At 39.5% G+C, this 15,903-nt stretch overlaps 1 protein-coding gene across 4 annotated transcripts in view; it reads left to right on the top strand.

Moving 5' to 3' along the window:
• LOC106981277 (phospholipid-transporting ATPase FetA-like) overlaps positions 1-15,903 on the top strand; it is a 96,346-nt gene that overhangs the window by 2,277 nt on the left and 78,166 nt on the right. For 3 of the 4 annotated variants that reach the window (XM_053204963.1, XM_015079426.3, XM_053204964.1), the window contains exon 2: positions 3,385-3,428. In XM_053204963.1, coding sequence (XP_053060938.1) covers positions 3,401-3,428 — 28 coding nt within the window. In that variant the 5' untranslated portion in view covers positions 3,385-3,400. Of the gene's footprint in view, positions 1-3,384; positions 3,429-3,790; positions 3,837-15,903 lie in introns of all 4 variants that reach the window. The other variant, XM_053204962.1, reaches the window with a different exon arrangement.

Genomic DNA, 15,903 nt, shown 5'->3' with positions numbered 1-15,903 from the left:
TATCATTAGAGATTCTAATTGCTGAAGTTCCCTACACCTAAGGAGCTTATTGCCTTGCAGGGATGGTCAGACTGACAAAACTTATCAATCAGAACTAGAGGACAATAGAGTACTAATGTCATATTAGATTCGGCACAATAGTGGTAACGACAGTATTGTTCTGTAGGTTACAGTATTTAGAGAGATTTCTTGGAAGACCAGGTAGTCTCAGAAGGATGGAAAACTTTGGATCACAGGAAAGGAAGGAGACTCTATTATAGATATTAGAAGTTGAATGAAAGTACAGGAACATATGATTCATTGTTTTCCTACTTTATCAGTCAAAATCCTTGCAGAAAAACAGCTGGTGCATTCAAAAAAGTTTAACTGAAGAGAGTATTAACAGAAACTAGAAAGGAATGGTAGGACTCCTAGGCCTGAAAGGAAAGGGGAAGGGAGTCTTGTTACCAGAGCCCACCTACAGCTACAATCTGGAAGAGGAACTGCCTGACAAGAGCTATGACCATAAGGACTAAGCAGCTGCAATAAGCAGAAAGGAAGTAAAGAAATAAAATAATCTTTCTCTCTCTTCCTTCCCTCAGGTCTCCAGCTAGTACCTTCCATTGGCAAAACTCAGATAGGAGCTCAGGGACAAGGTAGTCCGGGTGATGTAGTCCATAGAGGTCAGCTTCCCAGAACAGGGCAGAGGGAGTTGGGTGGGAGGAGACACAACACATAGAATAACCAGCATACAAGGGATCTAGGGAAGGAAAAGTCACTACTGTGGACTCTTTCCCAGAAACTTTTACCTAAGTTCAAATTGCAAGTACACTCTAAGGCTTAGTCTCCTTAGCTGTGAAATGGGGATAGTAATGCCTTTGTCCTGGGGGTGATTGTGAGGATTGGAGGGTGGGAAGATGGAAAACTGGAGTCTCTGAGGTTAATGGTGAACTTAGCTAGAAGCTTTGGAAATAGAGGAAGTAGGTGACTGTCTCAATTTAAATCTTAATGAGAGAATATACAGAACTTCATGATTAATTACAAATGGAAGAGTGAAAGAGAGCACTGTCAAGATGACTCTCGAGTATCTGGCTTGGGCCACTAGGTAAATGATTAGTAACTGATGTTCAAAGGAAATACAAGAGAATGCACAGATTTGGGGTGTGAGAGATGGGGAATAGAGATGATTTCAGTTTTGTGAGTGTAGATTTTTTAATTGTGGTAAAATACACAAGTGAAACTACTATAACCATATAAAAATATAACCACAATTCAGTGAAATTAAGTATATTCACAATGTTGTGCAACCATCACTAATTATTCCAGAGCTTTTTCATCACCCGAAAAGGAAACACCATCCATATTAAGCAGTCATTCCTCAGTACCTATAGGTTTTTAAAAAAGGTTTTTTAATGTTTGTTTATTTTTGAGAGAGAGAGACAGATCATGAGTGGGGAGGGGCAGAGAGGGGAAGGAGACACACAATCCAAGCAGGCTTCAAGCTCTGAGCTGTCAGCACAGAGCCTGACACAGGGCTTGAACCCATGAATTGTAGGATCTTGACCTGAGCCAAAGTCAGACGCTTAAACAACTGAGACACCCAGGCGCCCTGTTCCTATAGATTTTGAGACATTTGTGTGACATCCAAAAACAGATGTTAAGTAGATATTTGGATATGTAATACTGAAGCTCAGGATAAAAAATAAGGCTGAAGAATATAGATGTTTGTTTGTTTTAATTTTTTTTTTCAACGTTTATTTTTTTGGGGACAGAGAGAGACAGAGCATGAACGGGGGAGGGGCAGAGAGAGAGGGAGACACAGAATCGGAAACAGGCTCCAGGCTCTGAGCCATCAGCCCAGAGCCTGACGCGGGGCTCGAACCCACGGACCGCGAGATCGTGACCTGGCTGAAGTCGGACGCTTAACCGACTGCGCCACCCAGGCGCCCCCACAGTATCTTTATAAGAACCTAGAAAGAGAATATAAAGTACTCTTTAAAGTCCAGAGAACTCTGTAAATGTGAGGTTACATAATAATCTTGATTTTTGTGCTGTCTTAGAGGAATAATTGGTTTATTCTGGATTGTGGAGAGTACAACACAGTATATTGAGCTAGAAGTCAAGAGGTTCTGGTTTCAATCCAAACCTCCTTTAAATTCTTTGGGTCTTAGTTTTGTTTTATTTCAAGTGAGGAAGCACAGAGCAGATTTGTACAGTGGTTCCTAACTTTGGCTACACTGAATTCACCTGGTATTGGAAAATGCTGATGCCCGGTATTAACTAGCACAAGTTTGATCTAATTGATTTGGGATGAAAGCTGGACCTCAAAAAAATTTTTTTAACTCCTCGTTTGCAACCAAGGTTTGTTTTGTTTGTTTAAATCAGCAAAACCATTATTCAGATATGATCTTACACAAAATTCCAGGTTACCAGTGGAGCTTCTGCAGAAGCTAAAATATCCCATTTTAGAACTCCTAAGGCTCCATGGAACACTGTTAGAAAAACATTAGACTAGACAATTTCCAAGATCTCTTCCAGCTTCAAAACAATGTTGTGACTCTATGCCTTCTCACAAGATCTCTGTCCTATCTTTTTCTTAATACCAATCTGACCCAATGTCAGACTGATTATTACTGAAGCTAGCTTTCAATTTACCTCCTTTCATTTATGCTAGCTGTTTTGCTGCAAGGCAATGAATAGTCTAAAATTTTATAGGCAAAAGGACCTCCTGAGTTTCTTGTTGTCACTCCTCTGAGATTCTGAAGGATTCTGAGTCAGTACATCCAGAGTGGGGGCCAGGTGTCTTGTTTTTTCAGAGACTTTTCATGTTTTTGAAACATTTGGTTCATGGACCATGCTTGTGGGGAAGATTGCTGTAGGAGGTTCTGAATCAAAAGTAAAGAAATAAGGGATGCTGAAATGTGGGGACATAGTATAATAGTGGATTTCCTCCTGAGCTCAGTGCCAGATCTATGAAAGAGAAGCATGTGGGCATTTAAGACTTTATACTTCTGAACCATAACCACAGTTCTCAGTTACTGCCCTAGTTACTGCCCTCAGTTACTGCCTAGTAACTTGACAATTGTCTCGTCATGTGCCAAGTGCACAAGAGAGATGATACAGAATTGTGGTCAAGAGCAGTCTGGCAAGCAGGGATTCAAATCTCTGCCACTGTGACTCTACTGCTGTCTGATTGTATTGACCCTGAGCAAGCCACTTTATCTTAGGCCTCAGGTTTTTCATCTGTAGGAAAGAGTAATACCCTTTTTCTAGGCCCAGATTTTAGTGAAAATTAAGGTGATCTATGTAAAGCACAGAGTGAAGCGACCAGGACATGGTAAATTTTGATAAATAGTAAATATTAGCAGGGCCTGGACTAATCAGGAGCTTTTGTTTTATCCTTAGGTGGTGTTTCTCTGAAATGAAATACATAAAACCTTTTATTTCAGGTAAGTGCTCAGCTTCAACATCAGAACTGATATTTGCTTAGTACTATACCATACAGTGTTCTATCCACAAAGCCAAGAAATTGATCACTTATGCTCTCAGAGTAGTGTTTAAAGGATTGAACTGAAGCCCACCAAGAAGCTCCTTACAATTTTGGATCTCCCAAGAAGCCTATTAGGGGAGGACTCAGATTTGACTTCCCTCTGACCTGGCTTTTGAAAAAAAATTTTGCTGCAAAGGTGGGAAGAAAAAAATACAGAATTGAACTTGAGGTCATTCCAGAAAGTCTTTGGTTATAACCACAGAGGATACTAATTCACATTAATTTACATAGAGAGTAATGTTTGAGTGGTTTTTTTTTTAGAGGGGCAGTGACAGGAATACTCTACCTAAAGACTTGAGGCAGACAGGTTAGTGATTTAATTTTGAAGGTGTTTAAACAGAAAGCCAAAGGTCTGCTGTGATAGCCATGGTATAAAGTGTCTTTAGCAAAAAGTAAAGGTGAGAGCATGTTTCTCATCTGTGAACTTTCTAGGGAGAAATAGGAGTAGTCCAACAGAGACTTTCAGTGGGCTCATTGATTTCATTGTAATTATGGATATTATAGTAAGATGAATCATGATTTGAACACTCCTCTCAACATCCTTCATTTACCAAGTGAGCTTAAGATAAGACAATCAAAAGGGTCTTGTTGAATTTTTCTCTTTCTATAGAGATCTAACTTAACTCATTTCTCCAATCCCAGACCATATACTTTGCATCCTAAGTATCACAGTTTACCTCATTAATATCAGTCAATTTCTGTTAGTGCTATTTTGGAGAATGCTTAGACTTTGGTCTGGAACCAAACTCTCTACATAATTCCAACCAAATGACTTTTGGCTATATGGGAGGGTTGCCTCCAACAAAAGGAAAACTTTGTCATAGTTCTTTGTGGATATGCTTTTGGAGAATTATAAAAACAGTAAAAGAGCTGTGAGTGTGTGTGTGTGTGTGTGTGTGTGTGTGTGTGTGTGTGTGTGTTTGAGGAAGCGAGGGGGTGGTTTTCAGTTTAGTGAAACAAAAGCAATTCTATTCGAATTACATTTATTGTCATAATTTTAAAAGCTGATGGGGTGCCTAGCTGGCTCAGTTGATACAGCATGCGACTCTTGGGTGTGGAGCCTTTAAAAAAATAAATAAAATATTTTTTGAAAACAAAAAACCTGAGCTTTGAACAATGGGTAGATGGATTTTAGCTAAATCAAGGAAAGTGAGAGCTACATAAAAGAGAATTTTCCTGAAATTGGGAAGGGAGAGTTGTTACAAATTTCACATAATGTTTTGTGGTTTGAACCTTTCTTTAAATTATGTATACTTAATGTATACGTAAAATGTTACATGCGTTTATCTAAAGATTCATTAGTATCTGCATTAGTGGCTCTCCAAGTTCCATACTTACGTTTATGAAGGGAGAAACTTTATTTTTTTTTTATGCTTATTTATTTTTGAGAGACAGAGACAGAGCATGAGTCAGGGAGGGGCAGAGAGAGAGGGAGACACAGAATCCAAAGCAGGCTCCAGGATCTGAGCTATCAGCACAGAGCCCGATGTGGGGCCCAAACTCATGAACCGTGAGATGATGACCTGAGCTGAAGTTGGACTTAACCGACTGAGCCAGCCAGACACCCCACTCCTTTTTTTTTTTTTTTTTTTTTAATTTTAGAGAGCACAAGCAGGAGAGAGGGGCAGAGGGGGAAAGAGATAATCTTAAACAGATTCCACACTAAGCGCAGAGCCCAAGATGGGACTCGATCCCATGACCCTGGGATCATGAGCCCAAATCAAGAATTGGACATTCAACAGACTGAGCCACTCAGGCACCCCTGAAGGAAGAACCTTTAGTGCTGCTAATAGGTTTGGCTCAGTTCTTACCTAAAGAATTCCATTCTCCTTGGCTTTGTTCATAATCTGTTCTTGTCTCATGATACCATCAGCATTTTTCTGCCTATACAGACCTATTATCTGGCTAAGATCTTGAGATATGCAGGCCGATCTGTGCCCATCTTTGGTAATTCCCTAAACACATTTTTTAGAACTGAGGCTGTTTCTTTTTAATGTCTTTCCATGTAGGCAGTTGGCATAGTGCCAAAGCATTGTTCAGTAAAAGCCATTCTGAACTTGGGGCAGAACATTTCAGTTGAGGAAAGCCTTTGATTATCTGTCGCAATCCAAGGAATAACAAATTTTAGACTATATAGATTCTTAACTATTTTGGGGGGAGAGTGGATAATAGAACATACTGAAAACTTTTAAAATCTTAGGACCTCTCATAAAAAATGCACAGGTTTTTACACACAATTTCACACGGTTCACAAAGTTTCTAGAGCTCATCTATGGAGGCTTGGCTTAGAAAATAAGTCCCTGGCTGGCTCAATCAATAAAGCATATGACTCTTGATCTCAGGGTTGTGAGTTCAAGCCCCACGTTGGGTATATAGGTTACTAAAAAAAAAAAAAAAAACCACAAGCGAACTGATTCCAGGCAGTGGATAAACTATGTATCCTTCAAGCAATTCTCCATAAATCTCATTTCTTGATTTATATTAAACAGCATTAAGTTCATAGTTATACCTGGAATACAGATAGCGTATATTCTAAAACTGTTTGTTTTATTTCTTTTCTTTTTTTCTTTTATTTTATTTTTGAGAGAGAGCATGCAAGCGGGGGAAGGGCAGAGAGGGAGAGAGAATCCCAAGGAGGCTGTGTGCTGTCAGTGCAGACCCTGACACAGGACTCGATCCCATAAACCATGAGATCATGACCTGAGCTGAAATCAAGTGTTGGACGCTTAACCGACTGAGCCACCTAGGTGCCCCTTGTGTGCTTTATTTCTCAGATCTTTCTTTGGAAGTGAGATTGGCCCAAACTTGGGGGTCTTAGGAGCAAGATTGGCTTAAAAAAAAAAAAAAAAGAGTAGGCTAACAAGAGCTCCCAAAAAAAGGGACTGTAATCTGGACAAAGGTGAATGTTGAGGGACTCAAGGAGTTCCAGGCCCAGACAAAGGTAACATTGGAGACAAAGGTCAGTGAGGAAGGTTGAGCTCAAAGCAAAGGACAAAAATTCACAGAATAAAAGAGTAGCAACAAGAAACACAAAATTATTAATGGAACAGATTTAAAAAATTTTAATTAAAAAATTTGAATTGGTAAAATTTATATAATATTACCATCTTAACCATTTTTAAGTGTACAGTTCAGTGGCATTAAGTCCATTCACACTTTTGGGCAACGATTACCACCATTCGTCTCAGATTCTTTTCATCTTATTAAACTGCAACTCTGTACCCATTAAGCACTAACTCCCCATTCCTCCAACCCCTTGCCCTTGGCAATCACCATTCTTTTTGTCTGCATGAATTTGACTACTCTAGGTGCCCCATATAAGTGGAATCATATAGTATGTATTTTTCTATGACTGGCTTATTTCACTTAGCATAATGTTCTAAAGGTTCATCTATGTTGTAGCATGTGTCATAACTTACTTCCTTTTTAAGACTGAATAATATTACATTGTATGTATATATACCACTTTTGTTTATCCTTTCATGTGCTGACAGACATTTGGATTGCTTCTGCTCCTTGGCTATTATGAACATGGGTACATGAGGTACAAATACTTCTCCAAGTTCCTGCTTTTGATTTTTTTGGGGGGGGTATATACCTAGAAGTGGAATTGCTGGATAGTATGGTAATTCTATTTTTAATTTTTTGAGGGCTCACCATATTGTTTCTATAACAGCTGCACCATTTTACATTCCCACCAACAGTGCACGAGCCATTCTAATTTCGCCAGATCTTTGCCAGACTTTTTTTTTTTTTTTAGTAGCAGCCATCCTAATAGATGCAATGGAGCAGGTTTGGGACAAAAGACTTAGAAAGATACCCTGAGACTAGTACATTTTAAGAATTTTTAAGGCACAGTATATGGGGAAGGTGGTGTTACGAGCACAGAGCAGATTCAGATACTAATAACCACCTAAGCTGGGGGTAAAGTTGATAACCTCTTCATGAAAATTACGAGACTTCCAGATACATAACAAGTATATAAAAATTAGTAGTTTTATTAATCAGTAGCAATTTCCAATTAGAGAATATGATGGAAGAAAGATTTCATTCATATTAACAACAAAATCTTAAAATATCTAAGACTAAGCATAAAAAGAAATGCACAAAACCTATATGAAGAAAATGTTAAGACTTTATTGATGGACAAAAAGATGGTCTGAAAAAATGGCAAAACATAGGCATGTTCCTGGATGAAATACAGAGGCTCCCAGTTTCACTCAGTAAAAGCCAAGGTCCTTACACAAACAACAGCAAAACCGAAACTCTTAAATACAGAGAATAAACGGGTGGTTTCCAGAGAGGAGGTGTGTGGGGTGATGGGTGAAACAGATAAAGGGTATCAAAGTACACTTATTGTGATGAACACTGAGTAACATATAGAACTGTTGAATCATTATATTGTACACCTGAAACTAATATAACACTAAGTTTTACCTCAATTAAAAAAAAAGTTGAGGTTCTAAACTTTTAGACAGTGCATAATGTGCCCCCCACCTTCCCTGATCTCTCCTCTCCTGTCACTCTGCTCCTCACCTTCCTACTCCAGCTACTCTGATTTTCCTGCTGTTCTTTAAACAGTCTTTGTTGTCATTATTCCTTCTGACCTCAACATTCTTCCTCCAGATGGTCCCTTGACTGACTCCCTTGTCCACTTCAAATTTTTGCTCAATTTTGCCTTTTGTGTAAAGCCTGTATTGATCATCTGACCACTCTTCCCACCCTTACACTCCTCATCACTCTTATTTTTTTTTTTGAATGTTTATTTATCTGAGAGAGAGAGAGAGAGAGAGTGAGTGTATGAGTGGGACAGAGAGAGGGAGACACAGAATGCAAAGCAGGCTGAAGGCTCTGAGCTGTCAGCACAGACCCTGACATGGGGCTTGAACTCACGAACTGCAGGATCATGACTTAAGTCGAAGTCAGACGCTTAGCCGACTGAGTCACCCAGGCACCCCTATATTTTTTTAATTTTTAAAATTTTTTTAGAGGGGGAAGAGAGGGGCAGCAGGAGAGAGAGAATCCCAGCACAGAGCCCTAACATAGGGCTCAATCCCACAACCCTGGGATCATGACCTGAGCCAAAATAAAAAGTTGGACACTCAACTGACTGAGCCACCCAGGTGTGTCCTCATCACCCTTATCTTGCTTGCACTTCTTTGTCCCTTTTATCCACAGCATTTATCACCTTCCAGCATAATTTATAACGATTCATTATTTTATTTATTGTCTGCCTTTACTTGTAAATTGTAAACCCCACAAGGACAGTATGTCAAGTGCTAGAATAATGACTGGCACAAAGAAGGTGCTTAGGTGCTTGATATCTATGCATACAATGAATGGTGGAGATTTTTCATGTTGAAAACATGTCCATTCTTCAAATTAATCTACAAATTCAAGGAACTAAATCTAAAAGTCCCATTGGGGAGCACCTGGGTGGTTCAGTTGGTTAAGCATCTGACTCTGTTTCAGCTCAGGTCATGATCTCACAGTTCATGAGATCGAGTCCCTCGTAGAGCTCTGCACTGACAGTGCGGAGCCTGCTTGGGATTCTCTCCGCCCCCCCGCCCCTCCCCCATTTAACGCACCCCTGCTTGTACTGTCTCTCAAAATAAATAAATAAACTTAAAAAAATCGTCAGTCTCATTATGTTAACTTACTTTTTAAAGTATTTAATGGCATTCTGCAATGTACTTCACACCTTTTCTTTTCTTTTTTTTAATTTTTTTTTTAACATTTATTTATTTTTGAGACAGAGAGCATGAACAGGGGAGGGTCAGAGAAAGAGGGAGACACAGAATCTGAAACAGGCTCCAGGCTCTGAGCTGTCAGCACAGAGCCCGACGCGGGGCTCGAACCCACAGACAGCGAGATCATGACCTGAGCCGAAGTCGGACGCTTAAACAACTGAGCCACCCAGGCGCCCCTCCACACCTTTTCATATGTTGTTACTCAGCCCTGCCTGAAAAATTCTATCTTCCATACTCATTAAGCTAACTTATATTTATGCTTTAAGGCTCAGCTCAGGATCTAATCCAACAAACTTTACCTGGCTCTCACAATCTAGTTTAGATACTCCTCTTTTGAGCTTCCATGACTCCCTGCTCTTACCTCTATCATACTATCCACCACACTGTAGAGCAATTGTTTATTCATATGTCTCCCTTACTGGACAGTGAATTTCTTCAAGACAGTGATAGGGATATTGTCTGATTCTTTTCTACATTCCCTAGCTCTTAGTATAACACTTGATTATTTGTTAAATGACTTTAAGAGCCTCTCATAACTTTATTCACTACATTAAACTTCAGCAAGTTTCTGCAGTCTCCTTCTTTCATCTCTTCCTATCTGTACTTCCTTCTTGATCCTTGAACATTTATCCCTAGCTACTTTTTCCCCCACTTTGAACTTGTTAAGCTCTTCTGTTTCCTCAGAGCCACATGACCAACAAACTACCATATGTGTGTGCTTGTGTGTCCATTAATGAGTGAGATAGTCATGTATCATTAACTTTGTGAGATACCATTATAATATATAATTTCTCCAATAGAATGAAATGATTGAATAAAAATAAATAGTTTAAGTAAAATGTAATTGAAAAGGTAGGTAATCTCTGGATCTTAAATGAAAATTACTACATAAATGATAGCAAGTAGACAAAAAATCTTTGAGATGCAAATCCTAAGTATTTGGCTAGGCTCACCCACTACCTTATTGAGTACTGCATACCACACAGAGCATCCAATTTAGATTTATGCTTCAGTGAAATCCCCCTATAGTAATTTTCAAGGTGTTATGAGCTTTCACAGTTGCTCATGAAAGTTATACAAATATTAAATCAGAGAATTCCAGGTTTACAATAAATACTACATGTATATGCTAGGCTTGGTGGTGTGTTAAAACAACATAAGCCATGGGAGCACCTGGGTGGCTCAGGTAAGCCCCCAACTTCGGCTTAGGTCATGATCTCGTGGTCCCTGGGTTCGAGCCTTGCATCGGGCTCTGTGCTGACAGTTCAGAGCCTGGAGCCTGCTTCAGATTCTATGTCTCCCTCTTTGTCTGCCCCTCCCCTGCTCTTGCTCTGCCTCTCTCTGTCTCTCAAAGATAAATAAATGTTAAAAAAATTTAAAAGTCAGGGCGCCTGGGTGGCTGCTGGTTAAGCATCTGACTCTGGCTCAGGTCATGATCTCACACTTTGTGAGTTCTAGCCCCACATCAGGCTCTGTGCTGACAGCTCAGAGCCTGGAGCCTGCTTCAGATTCTGTCTCCCTCTCTCTCTGCCTCTTCCTCGCTCTCACGCTCTGTCTCTCTCTGTCTTAAAAATAAATAAACGTTAAAAAAAATTTAAAAACCCGTAAGTTATGGGTTTTTGACCTCAGAAAGTATACAGGTGTTTCCCTTTATTCAAGGGACTCCTGAAATTCCACCTCCTAGGAATCCCAGTTTGGAAGAGGTAGTGAATGAATGCTGTCTTTACAGATGCATTTTTAATTATTTATACATTTTTTATTTATTTTTAATTTTATTTTTTATTTTTTAAAATTTAGATCCAAATTAGTTAGCATATAGTGAAACAATGATTTCAGGAGTAGATTCCTTAGTGCCCCTTACCCATTTAGCCCATCCCCCCCTCCCACAACCCCTCTAGTAACCCTCAGTTTGTTCTCTATATGTATGAGTCTCTTCTGTTTTGTCCCCCTCCCTGTTTTTATATTATTTTTGTTTCCCTTCCCTTATGTTCCTCTGTTTTGTCTCTTAAAGTCCTCATATGAGTGAAGTCATAGGATTTTTGTCTTTCTCTGGCTGACTAATTTCACTTAGCATAGTACCCTCCAGTTCCATCCATGTAGTTGCAAATGGCAAGGTGTCATTCTTTTTGATTGCCAAATAATACTCCATTGTATATATATATACACCACATCTTTTTTATCCATTCATCCATCAATGGACATTTGGGCTTTTTCCATACTTTGCCTATTGTTTATAGTGCTGCTATAAACATGGGGGTGCATGTGTCTCTTCAAATCAGCACACCTGTATCCCATGGATAAATGCCTAGTAGTGCAACTGCTGGGTCATAGGGTAGTTCTATTTTTAGTTTTTTGAGGAACCTGCATACTGTTTTCCAGAGTGGCTGCACCAGCTTGCATTCCCACCAGCAGTGCAAAAGAGATCCTCTTTCTCCGCATCCTTGCCAACATCTGTTGTTGCCTGAGTTGTTAATGTAAGCCATTCTGACAGGTGTAAGGTGTTAATGTAAGCCATTCTGTCTCATTGTGTTTTTGATTTATATTTCCCTGATGATGAGTGATGTGGAGCATTTTTTCATGTGTCGGTTGGCCATCTGGATGTCTTCTTTGGAGAAGTGTCTATTCATGTCTTTTGCCCATTTCTTCACTGGATGATTTGTTTTTTGGATGTTGAGTTTGAGAAGTTCTTTATAGATTTTGGATACTAACCCTTTATCTGATATGTCATTTGCAAATATTTTCTCCCATTCTGTCAGTTGCCTTTTAGTTTTGCTGATTGTTTCCTTCGCTGTGCAGAAGCTTTTTATTTTGATGAGGTCCCGATAGTTTATTTTTGTTTTTGTTTCCCTTGCCTCTGGAGATGTGTTGAGTAAGTTGCTGCGGCCAAGATCAAAGAGGTTTTTGCCTGCTTTCTCCTCGAGGATTTTGATGGCTTCCTATCTTACATTTAGGTCTTTCATCCATTTTGAGTTTACTTTTGTGTATGGTAAGAAAGTGGTCCAGGTTCATTCTTCTGCATGTCGCTGTCCAGTTTTCCCAGCACCATTTGCTGAAGAGACTGTGTTTATTCCATTGGATATTCTTTCCTGCTTTGTCAAAGATTCGTTGGCCATACGTTTGTGGGTCCATTTCTGGGTTCTCTATTCTGTTTTATTGATCTGTTTTTGTGCCGCCAACATGTTAGTTTTAAAGAGTAGAACTTCTCTTAGATTAGCTCTGTTTTAACTTCATGGCTTCCTTTCTAGAAAGGAACCCCAAGCCCCATGCTGAAATGTATTTAGGCTGTACTTTAATCTTATCGGCATATTTATAATTCATCTCTTAAGCAGATTACTGAAGGAATTTCCATAGATGGATTAAACGTTTATTAATGTTGATTCTTGTTCACTTCCTTTCAGGTGCATGGGTGGATATGTTTAAAATCTGGTTCCCAAAATCTCTGTATGCGTTTTTGGGGTTCTATAGCCTCCCTGTTAAGCATAACACAGCTTCTTGAGATCAACTATACAGCTGACCACCAAGCATGACTCAGAAATCTATCCATCAATAGTTACTGAAATTCAGGGATTGTCAGGATTCTCAGATTGGAGTTGCTGAGGAGGCTTATAAAAATGAATAATCGTGTCCACTTGCTTAAGCTTTTGTCAGAACTGCAATGAGCAGAACTGTTACTCTTGCTTTGGACGGGCCCAACTAACCAGACTAGGATGTGATTTGGAATTGTTGGGCTAGAATGAAAATGTGTATAGTGAACGTAAGTAACGTTACTGGAAACCTTTGAGAGAGAAATTGGAGAATTGAAATCCCTAAAAGGGTATGAGGTTGGGTAAGTTTTTTTTTTAATTTTTTTTAACGTTTATTTATTTTTGAGACAGAGAGACAGAGCATGAATGGGGGAGGGTCAGAGAGAGAGGGAGACACAGAATCCGAAACAGGCTCCAGGCTCTGAGCGGTCAGCACAGAGCCCAACGCGGGGCTCGAACTCACGGACCGCAAGATCATGACCTGAGCTGAAGTCGGACGCTTAACCGACTGAGCCCCCAGGCGCCCCTTTTTGTTTTTTTAATTTTTTTTTTGAGGTTGGGTAAGTTTGAGTGGAGTGCATTTAAGCAGCAAAACTAACATGTCCTAGATTTGTGCTGAGAAACTAGTAGAGTGCTCATAATTCATTTTATTGGCTGCTGCTCATGCAGTAAGTAAGTGAATCAGCCAGATATCAGGGCTCAGGACCCTGGAGCACAGCACCTAGTGTAGTTACCACAATTACCATATGATGGAAGGTGAGGATGGTACTATATAAAGTAGCACACTCAAGGACAGGGTGTTTGTTCATCTCAGTACTTACTTACCAGCTGGGGAAAAGATAAAGATAGAACTTACACAGGCTTCACTTTTGGCTCTTGCTTGCCTCCAGGGCTTACAGGAATCAGGAAAAATTTAATGAATAAAGGAATTTATAAATAGAGCTGTCTGAAAATGTAGAGACTGCCTTGAGAGACAGCAATTTCTTCTTCACAGGAAGTATTTAAGCAAGGCGGCCAGGGTTGCTAAACACAGGGAATGACTACTCTGGGTGGAAGGATGGATTAGATATCTCCCAGTGCCTTTCCAAGCGTGAAATTCTCGAATTTCCAGGATCAGAGTGACTCTGAGAAGCTGTCCACCATCCAGGGTGGCTCCCAGTACAATAACATGATGATTTTAACTTGAGCTTAGTTTAATTTAGTTCACCCTGGCCCTTCTATGACTCTCCTTAGACCCAATAAAACCCTTTATGGTATGAGAAAACCACTTGACAACTCCAGCTGGCACTGTGATCCAGGGATGTTCCCAGTTTAGTCTCTTGGAGAAAGGGAGCCTAATTAATACTGGAGTGACTTAAACCCCCACAGCTTGTTGTCCTGGTAGCACTAGAAATGTTCTGCCTTCTGCTATAAAGTAGAGTAGTAGAACACGGATCACCAGCAGGGAACTGACATGTGGGGCCCGGAAACTCCATCACAAAAAAAAAATGAAGATTTGGATTATGTGAATCACAGATCCTTCCCACTTCATGGCTGCTACATTTGTATCTAATGAAGTAGGGCAGCTAAGGTAATTAAGCTAAGCAATTGTGTCTTTGGATTGATTTTAATTGAGAGATGTACATATCCCAGAGCTAATTTTAAACATCACCAGAGAACGTGTTTGTGTTCTTTATAGCAATTGTCTTGAAGTTATAAGCAGGAGCCATCTTATAACTTGTATTTTTCAGAAAGGGTTTCCTTGGGCTAATATTCTTAATAAATTTCCCTGTTACTTGTCTTCTTTCTTTTTTTTTTTTTTTTCAAGTTCATCCAATCCCCTACTTACAAGTCTGGCCCCATGCAAAGGCTGTAGAGGACACAGAAATTGGGAGTTGTGAGAAGGGGGAGATTATTTCTAGATCTGGGAAAGCAAGAAACTACACTGGATTCGTGGAGCTTGAGCGTGCCTGTGTTAAAATAGCCTTTGAAGGATTTTGACTGATAGGAAGGGCATTACAGTTGGAAGGAAGAGTGTGAGCAGTAGCATAGGTGCAGAAAAGTCTGGGCCATATTTAGGGAACTGTACAATAGGCCAGTTTGAATAAGAGTAAATAGTGGAAAAGAAAGATGAAAGAATAGTTAGGGTTCAAATGGGAGCATATTGAATGTGTGGCTGATATTTGGACTTCATTCAGTAATCCATGGTGAGCCACTGCAGGTTGTGAGCTGGTTAGTAAGAAGACATGATCAGTGTTCTGCTTTAGGGCAGCAGTGGATAATATATAATTCATAAAAGTCAGAAGCAAATAACAGGATATTGAATCCAAAAGGAAAGTAAAAAAAATCTGAGATGATATTAGTGGGATTAGAAAGGAAGTAATAGTGGGGTGCCTGGGTGGCTCAGTCGGGTAAGTGTCTGACTCTTGATTTTGGCTCAGATCATGGATGCTCTCAGGGTCATGAGATCAAGGTCTGTGCTGGGTGTGGAGCCTCCTTAAGATTCTCTCTCCCTATCTATCTGCCCCTCCCCTGTTTGCACTTTCTTTCTCTCTCATAAAAAAGAAAGAAGGAAAGAAAAGAAAAGAGCTTCAAGAGACCCTCAGATGAAATATTTAGGACCTGACCGATAATCAGAGGAGGAACTGAAGGTGATTTTTAGATTTCATGAACAAGTTATAGAAATGCAGATGAACATATATGTTTAAAATCAGAGAAGGTGATTAGTAAGTAGAGAATATCTCTTAATGTCTATTATTTGGTTCATGATGCTACTTTCTCAGATTTTACCTTTGTTTAAATAATACCAATTAAGCTTTTTTAAAACATAACCTTTTTAATACTGTCAAAATTATTAAGCAATCTGTATAGTAATGTAAATTCATATACCTATATTAAAATATATTCCCTTTATTATCTAAAAAAGTATTTAAAAATCAGAGAAGGTGAGAAATACCATTTTGGAACATGATTATCTTGAGAAGCTATAAGCACCTAAGAGAAAATGTCCCACAGTATGAGTTTGCAACTAGAGATGGTTTTAGGAGCCAGGGCTAAAGATGCAATGAGAGGATTTGTTATAAGTCAGGAAAAGCACACACAGACAACAGGGATAAGAACA

This window comes from Acinonyx jubatus, chromosome D4, assembly GCF_027475565.1.
Source record: "Acinonyx jubatus isolate Ajub_Pintada_27869175 chromosome D4, VMU_Ajub_asm_v1.0, whole genome shotgun sequence".
NCBI lineage: Eukaryota > Metazoa > Chordata > Mammalia > Carnivora > Felidae > Acinonyx > Acinonyx jubatus.
The sequence above is the reverse complement of the archived record's forward strand: the minus strand, read 5'-3'. Positions and strand labels throughout refer to the sequence as shown.